The 16,805-nt window shown below is 41.8% G+C and overlaps 2 protein-coding genes and 1 long non-coding RNA gene across 7 annotated transcripts; all 3 read left to right on the forward strand.

Moving 5' to 3' along the window:
- The first annotated feature begins 468 nt into the window (after positions 1 to 468).
- On the forward strand, positions 469 to 1,689 carry LOC109943771 (uncharacterized). Its single transcript, XR_002266851.2, has 2 exons — positions 469 to 1,351; positions 1,472 to 1,689. It is a non-coding gene; the product is annotated as an uncharacterized lncRNA (long non-coding RNA).
- Positions 1,690 to 3,021: 1,332 nt separating this feature from the next.
- Positions 3,022 to 9,155, forward strand: LOC100285436 (synaptic vesicle 2-related protein). Of its 4 annotated transcripts, none has more exons than XM_035968088.1 (8): positions 3,041 to 3,267; positions 3,856 to 4,046; positions 4,200 to 4,476; positions 5,326 to 5,456; positions 5,630 to 5,712; positions 5,994 to 6,525; positions 6,614 to 6,816; positions 8,698 to 9,152. In XM_035968088.1, exons 3-8 carry the CDS (start codon positions 4,220 to 4,222, stop codon positions 8,905 to 8,907), a joined length of 1,416 nt encoding a protein of 471 aa, XP_035823981.1. In that variant the 5' UTR covers positions 3,041 to 3,267; positions 3,856 to 4,046; positions 4,200 to 4,219; the 3' UTR covers positions 8,908 to 9,152. The 4 variants fall into 4 exon arrangements, with proteins under 4 accessions (XP_008680034.1, NP_001151801.2, XP_035823981.1 ...); XM_035968089.1 differs by lacking the exon at positions 3,041 to 3,267 and adding an exon at positions 3,358 to 3,654; XM_008681812.4 differs by lacking the exon at positions 5,630 to 5,712 and having other exon boundaries at positions 3,022 to 3,654; positions 5,219 to 5,456; positions 8,698 to 9,155.
- A 3,227-nt stretch (positions 9,156 to 12,382) lies between these two features.
- LOC100125647 (major facilitator superfamily protein) lies at positions 12,383 to 16,573 on the forward strand. 2 transcript variants are annotated; one of them, NM_001112578.2, is made up of 6 exons: positions 12,383 to 12,612; positions 13,175 to 13,446; positions 14,346 to 14,583; positions 14,997 to 15,528; positions 15,611 to 15,813; positions 16,091 to 16,573. In NM_001112578.2, exons 2-6 carry the CDS (start codon positions 13,190 to 13,192, stop codon positions 16,298 to 16,300), a joined length of 1,440 nt encoding a protein of 479 aa, NP_001106048.1. In that variant the 5' UTR covers positions 12,383 to 12,612; positions 13,175 to 13,189; the 3' UTR covers positions 16,301 to 16,573. The 2 variants fall into 2 exon arrangements, with proteins under 2 accessions (NP_001106048.1, XP_020405147.1); XM_020549558.2 differs by lacking the exon at positions 12,383 to 12,612 and adding an exon at positions 12,654 to 12,674 and having other exon boundaries at positions 16,091 to 16,527.
- Positions 16,574 to 16,805: the final 232 nt, after the last annotated feature.

A 16,805-nucleotide genomic window follows, 5' to 3' on the forward strand; every position in this document is an offset into this window, starting at 1 on the left:
TACGTGTTTAGAGAAGCACCGGATAGAAGTGTTACTATGGTGAAGAAAGAGCTACTTAGATAGAGTACACTGTACACCTGACACACATATGCACCAGAGGTCACACTAGAAGGGGCAGTGGATACAGAACTCCGAGAAGTCTGCAGTGTATTTTGGAGATCCACAAGGCATCAGATGTTTCTTGTGTGCCATCGGATACCCCACTCGACAGGGTACTCAAAGAGCTTGCACAATAAGCTGAGAAAAGCCCTAACATACCAAATGTGTTTTGTGTAACAAACCACCAAATGCCCATACACAAACAGTTGGCAATGGCTAATTCCAGTGGATAGCTGACGTGGGCGCGCCAGACATGTCGGATGACTACACAAGACGTGTCCCATGTGTACACAGTTTTTATGTCGTTTCCAATGCTAGTTTTGGACTTGGGAGGCTATATATACCATACCAAGTGGCCATTTGAGATGTGTGAGAGCAGAGGAAGATAGACATTGAGTTGAGACTCAAACAAAATAGATGTAGACACTCAGGTGCTTAAGGAATCACTTAGAGATTAGTGTAGGTGCTTTGTAAAGTGTTTAGCTTAGTTAGACTACTATGATTAGCGCTTGCTCTAGGTTTAGGCCTAACAATTAGAAATGAGGCTAAACACACATCTTATCCCTTGGCGCTTGCACGCACTATTATATTGGTTGTACCGAGAGGGACTATAAGTCTTATCAGATCACACTAACTAAGTTTGTGGTATGGACACCACTATGTACGTGAGGGGATGAGGCTCGTGTCGTTTAGACCAAAATTTAATGGTGGAGACGACGAGGGTATTCAAGAGAGGTCACAAACAAAGCACAACTTGTGCGTGGAGAAAGACTAGGACTATACACAGAGTTACTTGGCCAGGAGCTTGGCTCTTGCATGGGTTTTCCTTACATGGGGCTCCAACGAGCATTAGGGAGGAGTTTCCATGCTTATCAATGCCTTAGTAAAAATACATGCACGTCAACGTAAGTTTTTATCTCTATCACACTTAAGCTTCCACGATTATATTATGTTACCTTAATTGTATGCTTTACCATCCTAGCTTAGTTATAGGCTAATGAATAGGATTGGAACCTACGTTCTATAACTCTCTGCAGTAGAGATAACAACACTTAGTCAAAATCATAGTTACACATAAGATAGTTTGTTTATTGTATAGGTTTTGACTAGGAGAAAAATAGAGGCATTAGTTTAGAGAAGAAATTAGGTCACCTAAATTAGCCCCCTTCTTAGGTGTCATCATTCCTTTCAGTCTCAATCAAGGCATCCAGACATAGGCGCTTGTTGGTTCTACATATGTCGTCGTTTTAATGTAAGTAATTATTTTATTTAGTTTTTGTTTATATATGTTATTAAATTACTTATTTTATTTAGTTTTTTCTTGATATATGTTATTAAATTACTGATAAGTTGATGTCATCGACCTATTTAGGACCATGAGAGGTGCCTTTTTGTAGAGCATGGATGGTCTTGAAAAGTTGGATGCAAGGTACTTACTTTTCAATGGCTAGTGCAGAGAAAGACGACCACTCGAGTGCTTCAAGCGGTGGGTTTCACGTCCATATAATTTCCCATCAATGATGAACGAAGAGAAGATCAAAGCTACCAATGAACACATTGAGAACCCTCCTCTACGTGATTATGGAGATGTAGTTGTCCTTATCTTTGTTTATCTTGATCCTTGTATTTACCCCTAGAATTAATAATGTCCTCGTCTGCACCATGAATATTGAAAGTGTCATTTTATTGAGTGGATGCATATACCTAAGTCTTATTGGTCAGAGCCAAAGAAAATGAGAAAGAAAAGAAACATATCATAGCCCTCCCAATCCTCTAAAAATGTGGAATTGAAGCACGCTACGCCCTAGTTCCTTTGGAGCTTAGAATAGACAATCGATGCGACCATATGGTTGATTACGATGAGGTTGGTGGGACATTTTTAAATACTTAAAATTGAACATTTGGCATATAATGACCTTTTGTCAATGGAGCACTAGAAAATGAAACTAAAAGGATTCCAAATTTAGACATGAATGTGAGGATACAATTCGATAGAAGCAAGTAATGCAACAAAAATCAAAATATGGATCTCAGTGTGTCAACAAATTTGTTAGAATCCAAAAAGATAAGTTACGTCGCCAAGCATAGAAACAAGATCTATTTAATTTGATATATCTAAGTACAAATGGGTGGTATGTTTGAGAGATGCAAGGGCCATGGAATGCCAGGTAGAAAGCAGAGGAGGAGAGGGCAAATGAGACAAAATTCAATTGCAACTCATGAATGACCTTGTTGCTGGTTTGCACAATGAGTGCTTGGATTGCCTTGGATTATGTAATTATTTTGATACCTTGTTTTTATTTTAATGTAGGTGGCTAATTTATCGTATTTCTCTTTGTAGGAAAAGAACAATATATGCAATGAGCACGCTAGTAAGGTAGCACATGTCAGGTTTGAAAGAAGAAAGACATAGGAGCATAAAGTAAAAATGGCTCTTTGTGTATTATCTCATATTACGGAGGTCCATGAAAGTGGTGAAGATAAAGAGGACACTTCTAGACTTTGCGAACTCATCGATCTTGCAGGAGAAGAAGAGCGAGCAAAGAAGGATGCTTGAATTCTCAAGCCACTGTAAATTGGAGACCAAATACTTCACACAAAAATAAGATAGGACATAGAAAGGTGAGCCTATCCACATGAATAAGATTATCGTAGAGGGTTGGAATGAGGACACTGCGTTACTTTACAATGGTGGTGATGATTAGCTTAACATGTTCTAGTCGATATTTTTGATAGCGTAAAATGCAGCGGTAGTTCTCCAATTTAGCACGCTGTGTCATTTGGATCATCAAATTAAAAAAACGGCAACATAGTTAGTCATGCTAGAAGGATTTCTGCGCTCAAACATATTTTTTCTAAGTAAATTCCTAATATTATTTTTAGAAATAGTTTTAAAAATAAAAATACCACCAAGACCGGAGCGCCCACTACTTCAAACGAAACTGAACATCTCACCAGAAGTGCTACGCTGATCTGCTCTCTAGGCGGCTCGCTCGTTACTCGTTCGTCTTACCGCCTCCCAACAAACAGCGAGCGGCGCGACCTAAGCCGCTCTGCGCCCACCGGCCAGCCGGGGCGGAGAGGGACCGACCGCTCCTCCGTTCGAAGTGCCGGTCCTGAGTCACCGGCGTCGCCCGCATCCGCTGCTCAGCTCGCCCGCCAGCCTGGGTTCGCTTCGTTTCCCTCCACTCCTCCCTTGCCCTCGCCTCTTACTGATTCCTTCGTTTCCTTCGTCTGTCCTCCTCCACCCCGCTCCAGGCCTGCCGTAGCCGAATACCGGTGGCGGTCTCCTCCTGCGAGAGTGCGGCGGGCGCACACACTAGGCTAGGCATACATGTACTGCTCGACTTAAGCGGCAGTGCTCTCACTGTATCTGTATGCACGCTCTGAAATTCGGCCCTGAACTATGGTCTATGGCAAAACCATGGACCTGTAGCTCCGCGTATTTACTCGTGGCGTTTCTTTAGTCTGAGTTGAGAAACCAGTGTCAAGAAGATGTACCCAATCAGCTGCCACTCAAAGTCGACGCTCCTGCGCATCTTCAGCCAATATACCGTACGATCTCTCTAGCCACAAGGAATATACTATGCCGAAATATGGCAGTTCGTCTCCGCTATCGTTACTATGCTGCCCATCTTCTGTAGTTATGCTTCCTTTGTGCTCTCAGCTTCTGTCAATAAAGCATGGCTCCCTTAATTTGCTGGGTGGATTACACTTGCCTTCTGTTTCTGAACATTGACCTCCTTCACTGTGCAGTGGCGATCGGCATCCTCTTTTACTCCAGAAAAATAAAGATCTTCTCGCAAAAGAAAAAAAGGAAAAAAAAGAGAAAATGTCAATGCACTGCAATGGTTGATTCTGAAACTTGGATCAGATAGACACTGATACTCATTCTACTCATCAAATAAGCGTTGTCAGATCACGGTGCTACACACACTGGTTCAGTGGTGAGTCCAGTATGTTCCCTAAAAATGGATTCGTTTTGTATATGGTATTGACAAACACTATAAAAGCAAATACGTGCAATCTCAAAATCTCTGATTGTTGGTTCACCACAAGTTTATGCTTGGAATTTCTTAGAGACACCTTTTGCTTTGCAGAATCTGCAGGTGCTGCTCATATGGAAACATACACTACTGATGACGCTCTTACGCTCATGGGGTTTGGAAAGTTCCAAGCACTTGTCCTTGCATATGCAGGAATGGGCTGGGTTGCAGAAGCCATGGAGGTCATGCTATTGTCATTCCTTGGACCAGTGGTGCGGGAAGAGTGGAATGTCTCTCCCCAAGACGAGAGTCTGCTATCCAGTGTTGTGTTTGCTGGCATGCTAATCGGAGCTTGTGCTTGGGGCTTTATTTCCGACAGATACGGAAGAAAGTAAGGATCTGCTCCAGCAAACTCTTTATGTTTCAATTTACAGGCCTTGGCTTCTTAAGGCAGGCAGGAATAATTTCAAGTCCTTTAGGATTCACAGGAAACTGATTTCATTTCTCACTAGTCTGAAGATATTGGATCTAATCACACCTACGTCCAAATAACCAATACAGTTTTGACAGTGGTCGTGGTACTGGTATTAGTTTTACTATGTGACCTGTGGTTGGAATCAGTTCACTGAGTCAATAAACCAATGAGTCATTTCAGTTAGCGACCTCATGTAGTGAATCAGCACGGTAAAAGGCAAGCAATTTGTTCTTCTCTTTCGTCTAGTTTGCACCTCTCTCTTTTATCTTCCCTCTTGCTACCTGTAAAATAATAAAACCAGAGTGGGATGCCTCATAAACGGCCAGATTTGCATAAACAATTTGATAACCCCCAGCACTGCTAAATAGTGATTTTGCCTTCACAAAGTCAGGACGATTATGGTTTTCAGTATAGGGTATAGTTTGTACTAGTTGTCGTTTTAGCTCTTTTTTATGTCTATATTCAAATACATGAAGATGAACCTAGACACATATATAAAACACATACATCAAGTGTTGTATGAACCTACTAATTAATTAAAACGAATTTTAATCTGGGACAGAGGGAGCATTGGTTATACCCTATTTTTTACTATGATTCTTCTCTATGTTTGATTTGTGCCAAACATACATGAAATAAACCTTGTATTTTTTGTCAGGACTGTTTTATTGCTTTCGACTCTGCTTACTAGTGGATTGGGTCTTCTAAGTGCTCTATCTATTAACTACTTGTGCTTGCTGGTTCTTCGGTTTTTTGTCGGCATAGGAGTGGGCAGTGGGCATGTATTTTCATCTTGGTTCTTGGAGTTCGTTCCTGCAGGAAATCGTGGCACTTGGATGGTTATTTTTTCCTTTTTTTGGACTATTGGCACAGTCTTGGAGGCTTCACTTGCATGGGTATGACATTTTGCTCCTTCGCTAGAACTCAACTGTTTCCCTTTTTCATCCTATGGTTTCCTTATAGGTCATACTGTATATATAATCTTTTTGAAAGGAATGCTACTAGTAAGTTGCAGAGATAATACATTATGCATAACTTTGAGGGTCTTGCTTTCCTTAATTCTGTGTAGGATTTTGTTCAAGCAGGCCTCTGAAACCGGAATTCTTTTTTGGAATGCTCCTTGTCATGAGTAACATTGATTTTTTTCTGCAGGTGTAGTATATCATGACTGTTCACAACCATATTTATCACTTTATCAGTTGCATTATCCATTTGCAGTATACTGTCATTATTTCTGTAGCAATATTTAAGATATCTCAATGTGTGATGCCTGCCTGATGATCATACTTTTACCTACCCATCTGAACTCTGACTTTTCTGCATCTAATAAAAATGTCTGGAATTCAGTAAGTTATGTTTGGATTTGGTACACATCTGACTTGTACATGTACACGTTTTCAGATAAAAAATGCTCATTTTTATTTGCATTGCAGGCTGTACTATCAGCATTGAGTTGGAGGTGGTTGCTGGCATTGTCTTCCCTTCCATGCTTCCTCTTGCTTCTTTTCTTCAGAATCACACCTGAGTCACCACGCTATCTTTGCGCACAAAATAGAATGACTGATGCAAGGTTTGTCCTGGAGAGAATGGCCATTGCAAACCAAGCAGCTCTTCCTATGGGAGTTCTCACATACCACCAAGAAACAAAAACTGAATGCATTACTCATGTTTCTGAGGATGAACATCTTATTCCAGTCAGAGAGAAGGAACATACAGATAGGAATGCTATTAGTTCCAAATCTGGTGCTGTTGCTGTATTGCACAAGCTATTATCACATAACTTGCTCAAATCAACTCTACTTCTTTGGTTTGTTTACTATGCCAGTTCCTTCGCTTATTATGGGATAACATTGCTGACATCACAACTAAGTGATGTGAATAGAAGCTGTAAATCTGATCTGGTCTTTGAAGTGCACCAAAATAATGGCAATCTTTATAAAGATACTTTTATCACTAGTTTAGCAGGTAGACTACAGTAAGTTCTTTTAATCCCCCACACTCGTTACTGGCTATGGAGCATTCCATCTAATTCATGGTTTCACTTCTCTACCAGAGATCCCAGGCTTGATTTTATCCGCTTTGCTTGTTGATCGGTTTGGCCGGAAAGCTACTATGTCGTGCCTGATGTTTGCATGTTGTGCTTTCCTTGGGCCACTCGTACTTCATCAGAATGAGTTGCTGACAACTACTCTTTTATTCGGAGCTCGTGCTTGTGGCACCGGTGCCACTACAACTTTATGTCTATATGCCCCCGAGGTTCGTTTTAACTTTCTTATGGCAACATGTATTTTAATATAAGTTTATTTTGTTCTAATAAAGTATCCATTGATCTGTTACAAATATTGTTAGGAATTTAGACATTTTCATGTTTAATTTAATCTAGAAATAATGTAATAAAAAATTATAACGACATGTAAGTATATTTATGTAGTATTACTACTCTCAACAGTAGCACATATAAACATGAATACCATACTGATCATAGAAAAAAAACTGAATTCACAAATTTATTGATGAGAGTGTACCCAGCAGAGGGACTAATACTTAAGGCACTAGTAGATCTATTCACACGAGTTGACATCGTGTGATGATTGAAGTCATAGACCATCATCGACACAGGTAGGTGTTTGCAGTGTCGTTCCTCGAACGTCTACCATGGTTGAGATCTTCAATGAGTAGTCACGAAAATGCTCCAAAGAAATGTGATCGCCCGCGCACCCAAGCATCTGCACTCACAACACTCTGTGTGCGCAGAGGATTAGGATAGGGAGATTCAAATGCAACTCGACTAAGAAGTGAGAGGTAGCTTTGTGCTACTATTATTGTTCCATCTTGTTCGTGCTATGAGAGCTAGATATAGTGGCAGGAGTTATAGAAGATTAAAATTTGAGAGCTAGATAGTGGCGGGACTTTTAGAAGATTGAAAGATGGAGTAATCGTTACTTTGTATGTTACAGGCCTATTACACTTCTATCAATCCAACCATCAACTCGTCCATTAGCCTGCTCAACTGGCAAAACTAGCCCACTCATACAACACGATCACGGATAATACCATAGTACCCACATCAGCCCCAGACGGCTTGACTGCCATGACAGCTCCGGATAGCCCCCAAGGATTCCAGAGGTTCGGAGGGCCCTCGGCGTCCTGAGGGCTCCGGAGGGCCCTTGGTATCCCAACAGCCACAGTCCCCCGAACATCCCAAGGATCCTAGAGGGCATCTGACCATCCAATGGCCATAGGGGGTCTTCAGATGTCCCAAGGGATATGGGGACCCGCGGACATTCGGCATGTACAACTCACATAAATGACCCGTATTTTAAGAGGTATCTAAAGGGGTAATTGAAAAAAAAACACAAGAGACGTATCTTGGTGAAGGAACATCTCTAGCACGGTTCTCTAAGCCTAATATACGGTTCCACCTGTGAGCGGATCCTCTGTAGTAACTTCCCGGGATGTACCCCCGCCGGGTCACTACGTGCGGGCCTTGCCGTGTCCCGCGCCCACACAACAGTGGCCAGGAAGTACTGCAGAGGATCCGGTTATAGTTCCACCCATACAACCCACATAAAAGAGCCGTGTTTTGAGGGTTCTAGTGAATAAGATACAAGTCTTAGATATATTGGGTTGTATGAAGGAGTTTATTAGGTGTATCTAGTGTTTGGAGAACCGCAGCATAGTATCTAGGTTGTATAAGAGACAGGGGGCTGACTGTCTCAACAGGGACGCAGGGCCCTGGACATCCCGATAGCCACAGGGCCCCTAAACGTCCTGAGGACCATTGGACCCTGAACGTATTTAATATGTGTCTAGTATTAGTTTGATTTAATTAGATAAAATATAAGCCATGCCCATATTAAATCTAACAAATGATATATCTGGCATTGAAGTAGTAAATTTGGATATTATATGTTCACACGGCCATCCTATCGCTTGTAGCTTTGAGGATTCATCATTCAGGGTTTCCTTGTGTATGTCATTACATTTACATCGGCATGTAGGTGTGGTTAGATCTCATTATCTATGTAGTGAAGACTACCAATAAAGCATACTTTGGTACCGTACAGCTCACAGAGACTCCTACCAAGGCTCGCAGCACAGTTTTAAGTGGGTTAATTCTGTCGTTCTCTACTCCAGGTGTATCCGACATATGTTCGCTCAACAGGGGTCGGGATCGCAACCGCCATCGGTAAGATCGGCGGGGTTATTTGCCCCCTCGTCGCCGTGGGCATGCTGCGGAGCTGCCATCAGATGGAAGCGGTGCTGGTGTTTGAGCTGGTGCTGTTCCTCGCTGGGGTCTCCTGCATCCTCTTCCCTGTGGAGACCAAGGGCCGAGAAATGGACTGAGCACGCACGGTGGTGGTAGCTCAGCACATTTGGGCATCCAGATGGGCTTGTGGTTCATCTTGATTCTGTATAAACACAACTCTACTACATCCGCGACAAGCTTAGCGGATATGCAAAGGGGTGTAAACAGGAGCTATAGTAATTACGAGAAAGAACTGGCAATGAGCAATATTTGTAACAGGATTATTGTTATAGAACTTCCTCATCATCAGTCAGGAGGTAAATAAATATGTGAAGTTAAATAGTAACCATGTGGTGGACAGTGATTATAAACGAGGATATTCTCGTGGTGCTGGATATGCCCAACGTCAATTCGTTGCGGGCAACACACAACCTAACGCGTGCCTCCAAACAGCTATCAATTAATTATCATTACTTGTACATGGTAATAAGGTTGTACGCGTGTCCCCCCAATCTCTATCAGCATCATACAATACAAGGTTGTCGTCTTCCTGAATTCGCTTTCAGTTGCGTGAGCCGCTTTGCTCGCCCCCACATCGCCACTAATGGCAGGTCGATCTGTAGCAGCGAACGAATGCAGTTGATTGGGAAGAAAGCTATGTATGAGAGGGATGGATTATGTCATAACCTAGTAATCTGCACAATGGTATATGATTGGGTTCTGTTTTAATTTGAATGTATGACATGATAGGAGTACGCTGAAAGCAACCAGCTGCTAATATAATAAGTACTGTAGAAGAGAACGAAAAGGAGATAGCAGAAGTATTGGACATGTCCTGGATCCGGCAAAATTGCCAGCAGTAAATAAAAGTATATATTGTTGACCTTTATGTTGAAAATACCAAATTGTTTACCTGCTCTGGCAGATTGGACCAGATAGATATAGGTCTCTTTGATACGAAAGCTAATCATTAGTTACCTAAAATATAATTAGTCTAAATTAGCTTAGTATATCTAAAGAGAAGGACTAGGTGACCTAATTTTAGATAGATCTGACTAGTTAACCGTGAATAATTTGGGCTATTTTTTGAGCCCCAACTGCTAGTTAGCATATGTACTAATGTACGTACCAATCAGCCAATCAGGTGAAGCTGGTATACAGAACGTGTCACGCGTGGTCTCTTGCGTAGCCAAGTCAGGTGAGTCTAACAGCAAGAACAACAATAAGAAGACACCGCAAAATTTCCACATGTCACAGTCACGTCGGAATAATCTAAACTGCACTTGACGTCCTCGTGGCAGTAGGATTATTTTTTCCCATGCAATCGCCACGTCGGAATAGTCTCTTCTGTACGATAGATTGATGAACACAAACGTGCACAACTTGGTGCCATGACCCTCTAGCTTTGTCTTCCGCTACAGAAAAAGAACCTCGGGGGAAAACCCATCAAACTTAACCACTTAAGTCGATGAGCTTGTGCTAAGTTCATCGATTTACCAACGAATATAGTCGACCGCATGTTTTCAACGAACTTAATATATTAAGTTCATAGGGGGCGACAAACTTAATATATTGTATAAGTTCGTGGGGCCAACAAACTTAATAGGTTATGTTCGTGGGACCGACGGTCTTAAGGGCACCCACGAACTTAAGTCAAATTAAGGTAGTCGGCACCCACGTTCTTAGTTGGAACCCACATGCTTAGTTTCACCCACGAACTTAAATTGGTTCTATTAAATGTTCTAGCTTAATGATCCCTAGTTCACCTTTATGCAGTAGTTGAGTGGATTCTGCTCTTTATGCTACTCTACTCCTTTTATGGGCTAAGGAAGGTGAGAGGGCTACATATCAACTGAGATGTGGGTCCTACTCAGTAGAGACCTAACAACTTCCATCTTGTCATGGTCGTTTAGCCAGTGATGATGGCTTATCTTTGGTTATGCCATAATGTTGGGGATGTCTTATAGCAGTGGCAAATATGGCCTATCATAGTCTCGAGTACTGAGTCCATGATGTCGAAGATGGAAATAAAGATGATGGCATGTAAGGGATAGTAGTCTAAGTATGGTGCTCCTATGCCCTTGCAATTAATAGTGTCATACCTTTAAGGGCCTTTTTGCCTTTAGAGAGGGACCCGATATATTTTTAGGTGTGTTGGGGCTTCTATACTTAGCCGAATCATGAAATCCTTTATTCTCTCGAAAGACATCAAGCCCTAGGAAGGCCTTAGAACCCGGGCACTAGGATTATCTGGAGGCCCATCAAGGCCTCATGCGGCCGAGAGAACTAAGCATGAAAGTGCCCTGAAGGCTAGAGTGTCCTTAAGGTTAGATGGTGGTGGCTTGAGCGTGGTGTGCCCTGACCTTAGCCAATAGCCAGAGGTGAGGCAAGTCCTTAGGCTATAAGGCTGTGGGGTCAGCAATTGTCGCCGCACAATAATTTCTTTTGTTGCAGTTCTCCGAAGGCATCTTGGAGGATAGCCATCCCCAAACACTGATAGTATTAGTACCGAGTTAAAGAGTTATCTTGGTGGGCAAGTTCAGATCTCCTTTGGATCAAAGGATAAATTTCTAAATCCTGCGTTTTTCATGTGTTTTTGAAATAATTCCCGTGAAATTCATGTATCATTCCTACGTTTCAAAGGAACCCTCAAGCACAAAGGTCCAACTCAGATGTTAGAGAACTTCCAAGAATCTTTCTAAAATTTGCTCTATAAATTATAATTTAGAGTCATTCGAGTAAAAATCGTTTTCTATATCTTTATACCATCCAACAACCTTAGGGAGTCATTATCCTTCTCTATTCTTGGCTAGCGAGAACTTGAAATTCAAAATAAATGTTGTCTGTATTTGAAGATTCCAATTAAGGCCATATTTGGTTTCACGGATTAGAGGCCTGGAACGATTCCTAGCTAAATTATTTCTCTAATTTATATAAGTTTTGATGAGCCGAAACGAATCGTAGTCCATTCCTAGATAAACGGACCGACTCTAAAGAGAGACTGAGAGTATTTTTTTTACTAAAATCACAATTTCTGTAAATTGTGAATAATATAAACAGTCATCTGAAGTTATTCCAAATATGTAAAATATAGAAGAGTATAAAAAAAGGAACCTATTGTTTTAGCTTTTCTACATACCTAGCTTACCAAAACAATTTTTTTACTGGAAAAATAACTTATCATTTTTGTTGTTTTCCATTTGTAGTGCGCGAGTAGCCAAGTATACCAACATGCTCACATAATACAACACGTGCATGAGTTTTATTTCCAAAAAAAAATTGCACGCGTGCTTTTATTAATTTTGTGAGGATGTCGGTCAGGGAGGATCTATGTAATACGATGTATATCAAGTGTTAAGTGTAGACAAAAGGAATATTTTTATATAAGAATATTATAAAAATAGTTATAAAAGCCGCGTGCAGTCGTGCAGATGGGAAATTGTCGCGTGCAGACGTGACGCGAGGAGCGCGGCGTGGACCCCAGCCGCCACCTGGCGAACGACGGCCACGCAACTCTTGCGACCACACGGGCATTTGGTCTCCTCCATTCGTTGAGTGCGCGCGCGGCGCGGCGCGGCGGCTTGCCATTACCCGTCCTCTCTCTTACCCCGTCGTCCTCTTCACCTGCAATTGAGCATTTGCTTGCTCCCCCTCCCCGACAAAAACCCCCTGTCCCGTCGAGCCTCGCATCCCTAGTTCCCTACAAGCAAGGAAGGAAACCCGGGCAACACGACACCGGCGGTGCCAGTGCCACGGAAAATTAGCCGGCTCCCTCCCCGACGTCCGGCGGCGGCCGAGCAACGGTTCGCTCCTTCACCCGCTCTTCTACTCCGCCCCCCGCCGTCCAGTGATCGTCGACCGTCCCGTCCGTTTCTAAGTCTCAGCTCTTCCATTGTGGCTGTTGGTTAAAAGTTCGTGGGCGCCCAGGATACCGCCTGTCTTGTCCTCAGGGGGATTGTTTTTACTGCTCTCATTAATATGGACCTCATGTTTATTCTATCTACCCCGCTTTTACATTTTGTGGGTCTTCGTTGCGTCAAGGAGCAGAAATTTTCTGGGAGGGAAAAAAAACTTCGTCGATCAACCGATCTCTGTGTTTTTATTAGTTGGCCATGGAAATCCTTACTTGAAACTTAAACTTATATCCCTTTCCGTGGCCCGTAAACTGTTAGTATTGTCTGTCGGTGAGCTCAAATGCTTCATTCTGAAAGAGAGATTTGATGTATACTGATCAGCAATCTCTAAATTCAATTTGGTGACACCGTATGAGTCATTTGGGCTCCAAAAACCTATCAGATGTTGTCTACTCCACAAGTTCACGACAGGATGCTTCGTTCTGACAGAATGACTTCTCTGGATCTGCAGGTGCTGGCTCCCAACATGGAGACATATACCACAGACGACGCGCTTACCATTATGGGGTTTGGAAAATTCCAAGCGCTTGTTCTTTTCTACGCTGGAATGGGCTGGGTTGCAGAAGCTATGGAGCTCATGCTCTTGTCGTTTCTCGGGCCATTCATACGAGAGGAGTGGAACGTCTCCCCAGAGAACGAGAGCCTCCTTTCGAGTGTTGTCTTTGCTGGCATGCTGCTAGGTGCCTGTGCTTGGGGCTTTGTTTCCGACAAATATGGACGGAGGTAAAAGATTTCCTGGTACAAACGCTCTCATGGTTTGGCTGCCAACTGCAAACCTTCCTGACCTTGAGTTTATCATAACCTCAAATTAAACACATCAATTCTTAAGGCTCAATCTACATGTTTCTGAATTCTGATATCCTGCTATCCAACTATGACATATGTGCTGATAGGATATTCTTCTTTGTAGGATTTTGAAGCATAAAGAAATGTGTGCTTGATATGATGTGATTATAACCGCAACTGCTTACCAAATTACAACATCAATGCTGAATAATGTAATTCAGTAACAAGTTACCAGCACATTTAAACCTAATGGCAAATTTGACAAAAAAAATGAAGGAATATGCAATGTTTTCTCTAGCATAAATTCTACTTTCATGCAAGTACGTTTGGACCTTTTTACTACAAAAGCATCTATTTATCATCTCAAATTTGAGAACCAATGCAATTTTCATCTTTACAGCGGTATTGGTAGTGGTTTGCTCATGGCATCCGGCTGGACTAGATTTGCTTCGTCAGCAAACTAACTAGCCATGTCAGCAATCTACCTCATACAATGATTCACAAGGATTACAGGGTAAAAGCATAGATAATTTTCCTTCATTTCCTGTTTGTGTTCTCTCTGCTTTTTCTATATCTGAACGCCAAGGACGGATTCAGAACAACATTACAATATCACTTTGAGAACTATCTTGAAGATTTAGTTGTATAATGCTTTGGCTTGGAAATTGGGTACTACAAAACTAATTTTTGCAGAGGATCTAATCAGAACTTTCATGAAACTAGAAAGGGATAAGTTGGATATTTTCTTTTCTTCCAATGCCATTCCTTACTCTATTTCAACCTCCTCCTCTGTTTCAAGCATAAGTGAGATAAAACTTACATTTCCCCTATTTCAGGACTGGTTTAATATTTTCAACTCTATTTACTAGTGGAATGGGTTTTCTAAGCGCTTTATCTCCTAACTACTTATGCTTGGTGGCTCTTCGGTTTCTGGTTGGAGTAGGAGTGGGTGGCAGCCATGTGTTTATATCTTGGTTTTTGGAGTTTGTTCCTGCACAAAATCGTGGCACTTGGATGGTTATTTTCTCCCTTTTCTGGACTCTCGGCACGATCTTGGAAGCTTCACTTGCATGGGTAATGATAAGTTTTGTTCCTTTTAGATGCAATTCTTAGCATTCTAAATTGTTCCCAGTCACATGGTCATGATGTTTAACAAAATAGAATCCGAATGAAGAGTAAATTATAGTTATAATGCGTATATAGAACCAGAAAGAACCTTGAGTGCAGTTTCTGAAACCATGTGGAATGTGATTCAAGCATGTTTCTGAAACCATGTGCCTGTGCCAGAATACAATGCTTCGTGTCAAGCACATATGTCATAATGTGAGCACTCTGAATTCTTGAACTTTCTGCAGTAAGTTAAACTAGCCACAATGCAGTAAATCTTGAATTAGGAATCAGTTTAATGATGATTCTTGCTTATATTCTATTGGCTACTTTCTTTTCTGTTAGTTTTTTAGTATTTATACTTATATTTGTTGTTGTAGGTCGTATTGCCAGCATTGAATTGGAGGTGGCTGCTAGTCTTCACCGCCCTTCCATGCTTCCTCTTGCTTCCTTTCTTTGGACTAACACCTGAGTCTCCGCGCTACCTTTGTGCACAAAATAGAATGTCTGATGCCACATCTGTTCTAGAGAGAATGGCCAACGCAAACCAATCAGCTCTTCCCCCGGGAGTTCTCACGTACAATAGACAAACAAAATGTGACCACGACGTTCTCGCTCCCGAGAGTGAATGTCTTCTTCCTGTCAGAGAGAAGGAATGCACAGTTGACAATGCCAAGAGCTCCGAATCTGGCAGTCTTGCTGCACTGCGCATGCTATTATCGCGCGAACTGCTCAGATCAACTCTGCTTCTTTGGTTTGTTTTCTATGCAAATTCCTTTGCTTATTACGGGTTAGTATTGCTGACATCGCAGTTGAGTGATGCAAATAAAAGTTGTGCATCTGGTGTGTCTTTTGGTCTGCGCCAAAAGGAAATCAATCTTTACAAAGACACTTTCATCACTAGTTTAGCAGGTATCGTTGAAAGCTCCCTTATTTTCTTTTTGCCTTCTGTTATGTCTCACTGTGGTATAACACTAACTTGTTGTCTCTACAGAAATCCCAGGTTTATTTTTGTCTGCTGTTCTTGTTGATTGGTTTGGTCGAAAAGCTTCGATGTGGTCTATGATGTTCGCATGCTGTGCTTTCCTTGGACCACTTGTACTTCAACAGACTGAGTTGTTGACAACTATTCTTCTATTTGGTGCCCGTGCATGTGCCATGGGGAGCTTTACAGTCTTGTGCCTTTATGCTCCAGAGGTTTGTATCAGGGTCTTATGGCGTATAATATTAGTTATATAACATGCTTAATTGATCTGTAAAACTGCCATCAATTAAGAATCATAGAACAGGTTCAATACCAGAGTATCCCATCCATTTGGAATTTTGGATCTACTCGTTCTACTTTACTGATCGCCTTTTTATGTGTGCCTATGGTTCTTTAGACTCTAAACATGCTTTGCCAGTTTCGTTGGTCAAGTTGTGTTGCAGTTGCAGCAGAGTATGCCTTCAGCTAATTCCCTTCTTTCTTTTCTAGGTGTATCCAACATTTGTCCGGTCAACCGGTGCAGGAATTGCGACCGCCATTGGTAGGATTGGTGGGGTTGTTTGCCCTCTCGTTGCTGTCGCCATGCTGCGGAGCTGCCATCAGATGGAAGCACTCATTGTGTTTGAGGTGATATTATGCCTTGCTGCAGTTGCCTGCATGTTCTTCCCTGTAGAGACCAAGGGCCGTGGAATGGACTGATGCAATATCAGGCTTCAGCATCTAGATGAGCTTGTAGTTCATCACTGTTTGTTTTATGCCATCATTATGTACAGAGAATATACATGTAACATGGTGTGGATAGTTCCTCAAAATATGTGCAGGACTTTCCAAATTTGTAAGACAGATTTTGTACTGAAAGACAGCTGGTTCTGTACTGCCAAAACACTGAAAGACAGAGTTGTATTACTCCTCAGCATTTCTTGCAAGCCAGAACCTTTTTGGCCAAAATACACGAGTTTTGCAGGTACTCCAGATCATTTTGTAATATGTATTAACGTCTTTGGATGAGCTCATAATAAGTTTATTAATTTTTTTCTTGAGGTAATGCTACTGCTCAAATATTCAGCGATGAACGTAGGGGTTCTAGATCCATTCATTTAGTTGCAAATGACGGACCGCTGATACCAAAAAAGCCAAGACAACCCAGCATTGCTTATAGTTAATAGGGGTAGGAAAATGATTGGAAATAACAGCAGTGATGTTT

The sequence above is a fragment of the Zea mays genome, chromosome 1 (assembly GCF_902167145.1).
Source record: "Zea mays cultivar B73 chromosome 1, Zm-B73-REFERENCE-NAM-5.0, whole genome shotgun sequence".
Taxonomy (NCBI): Eukaryota; Viridiplantae; Streptophyta; class Magnoliopsida; order Poales; family Poaceae; genus Zea; species Zea mays.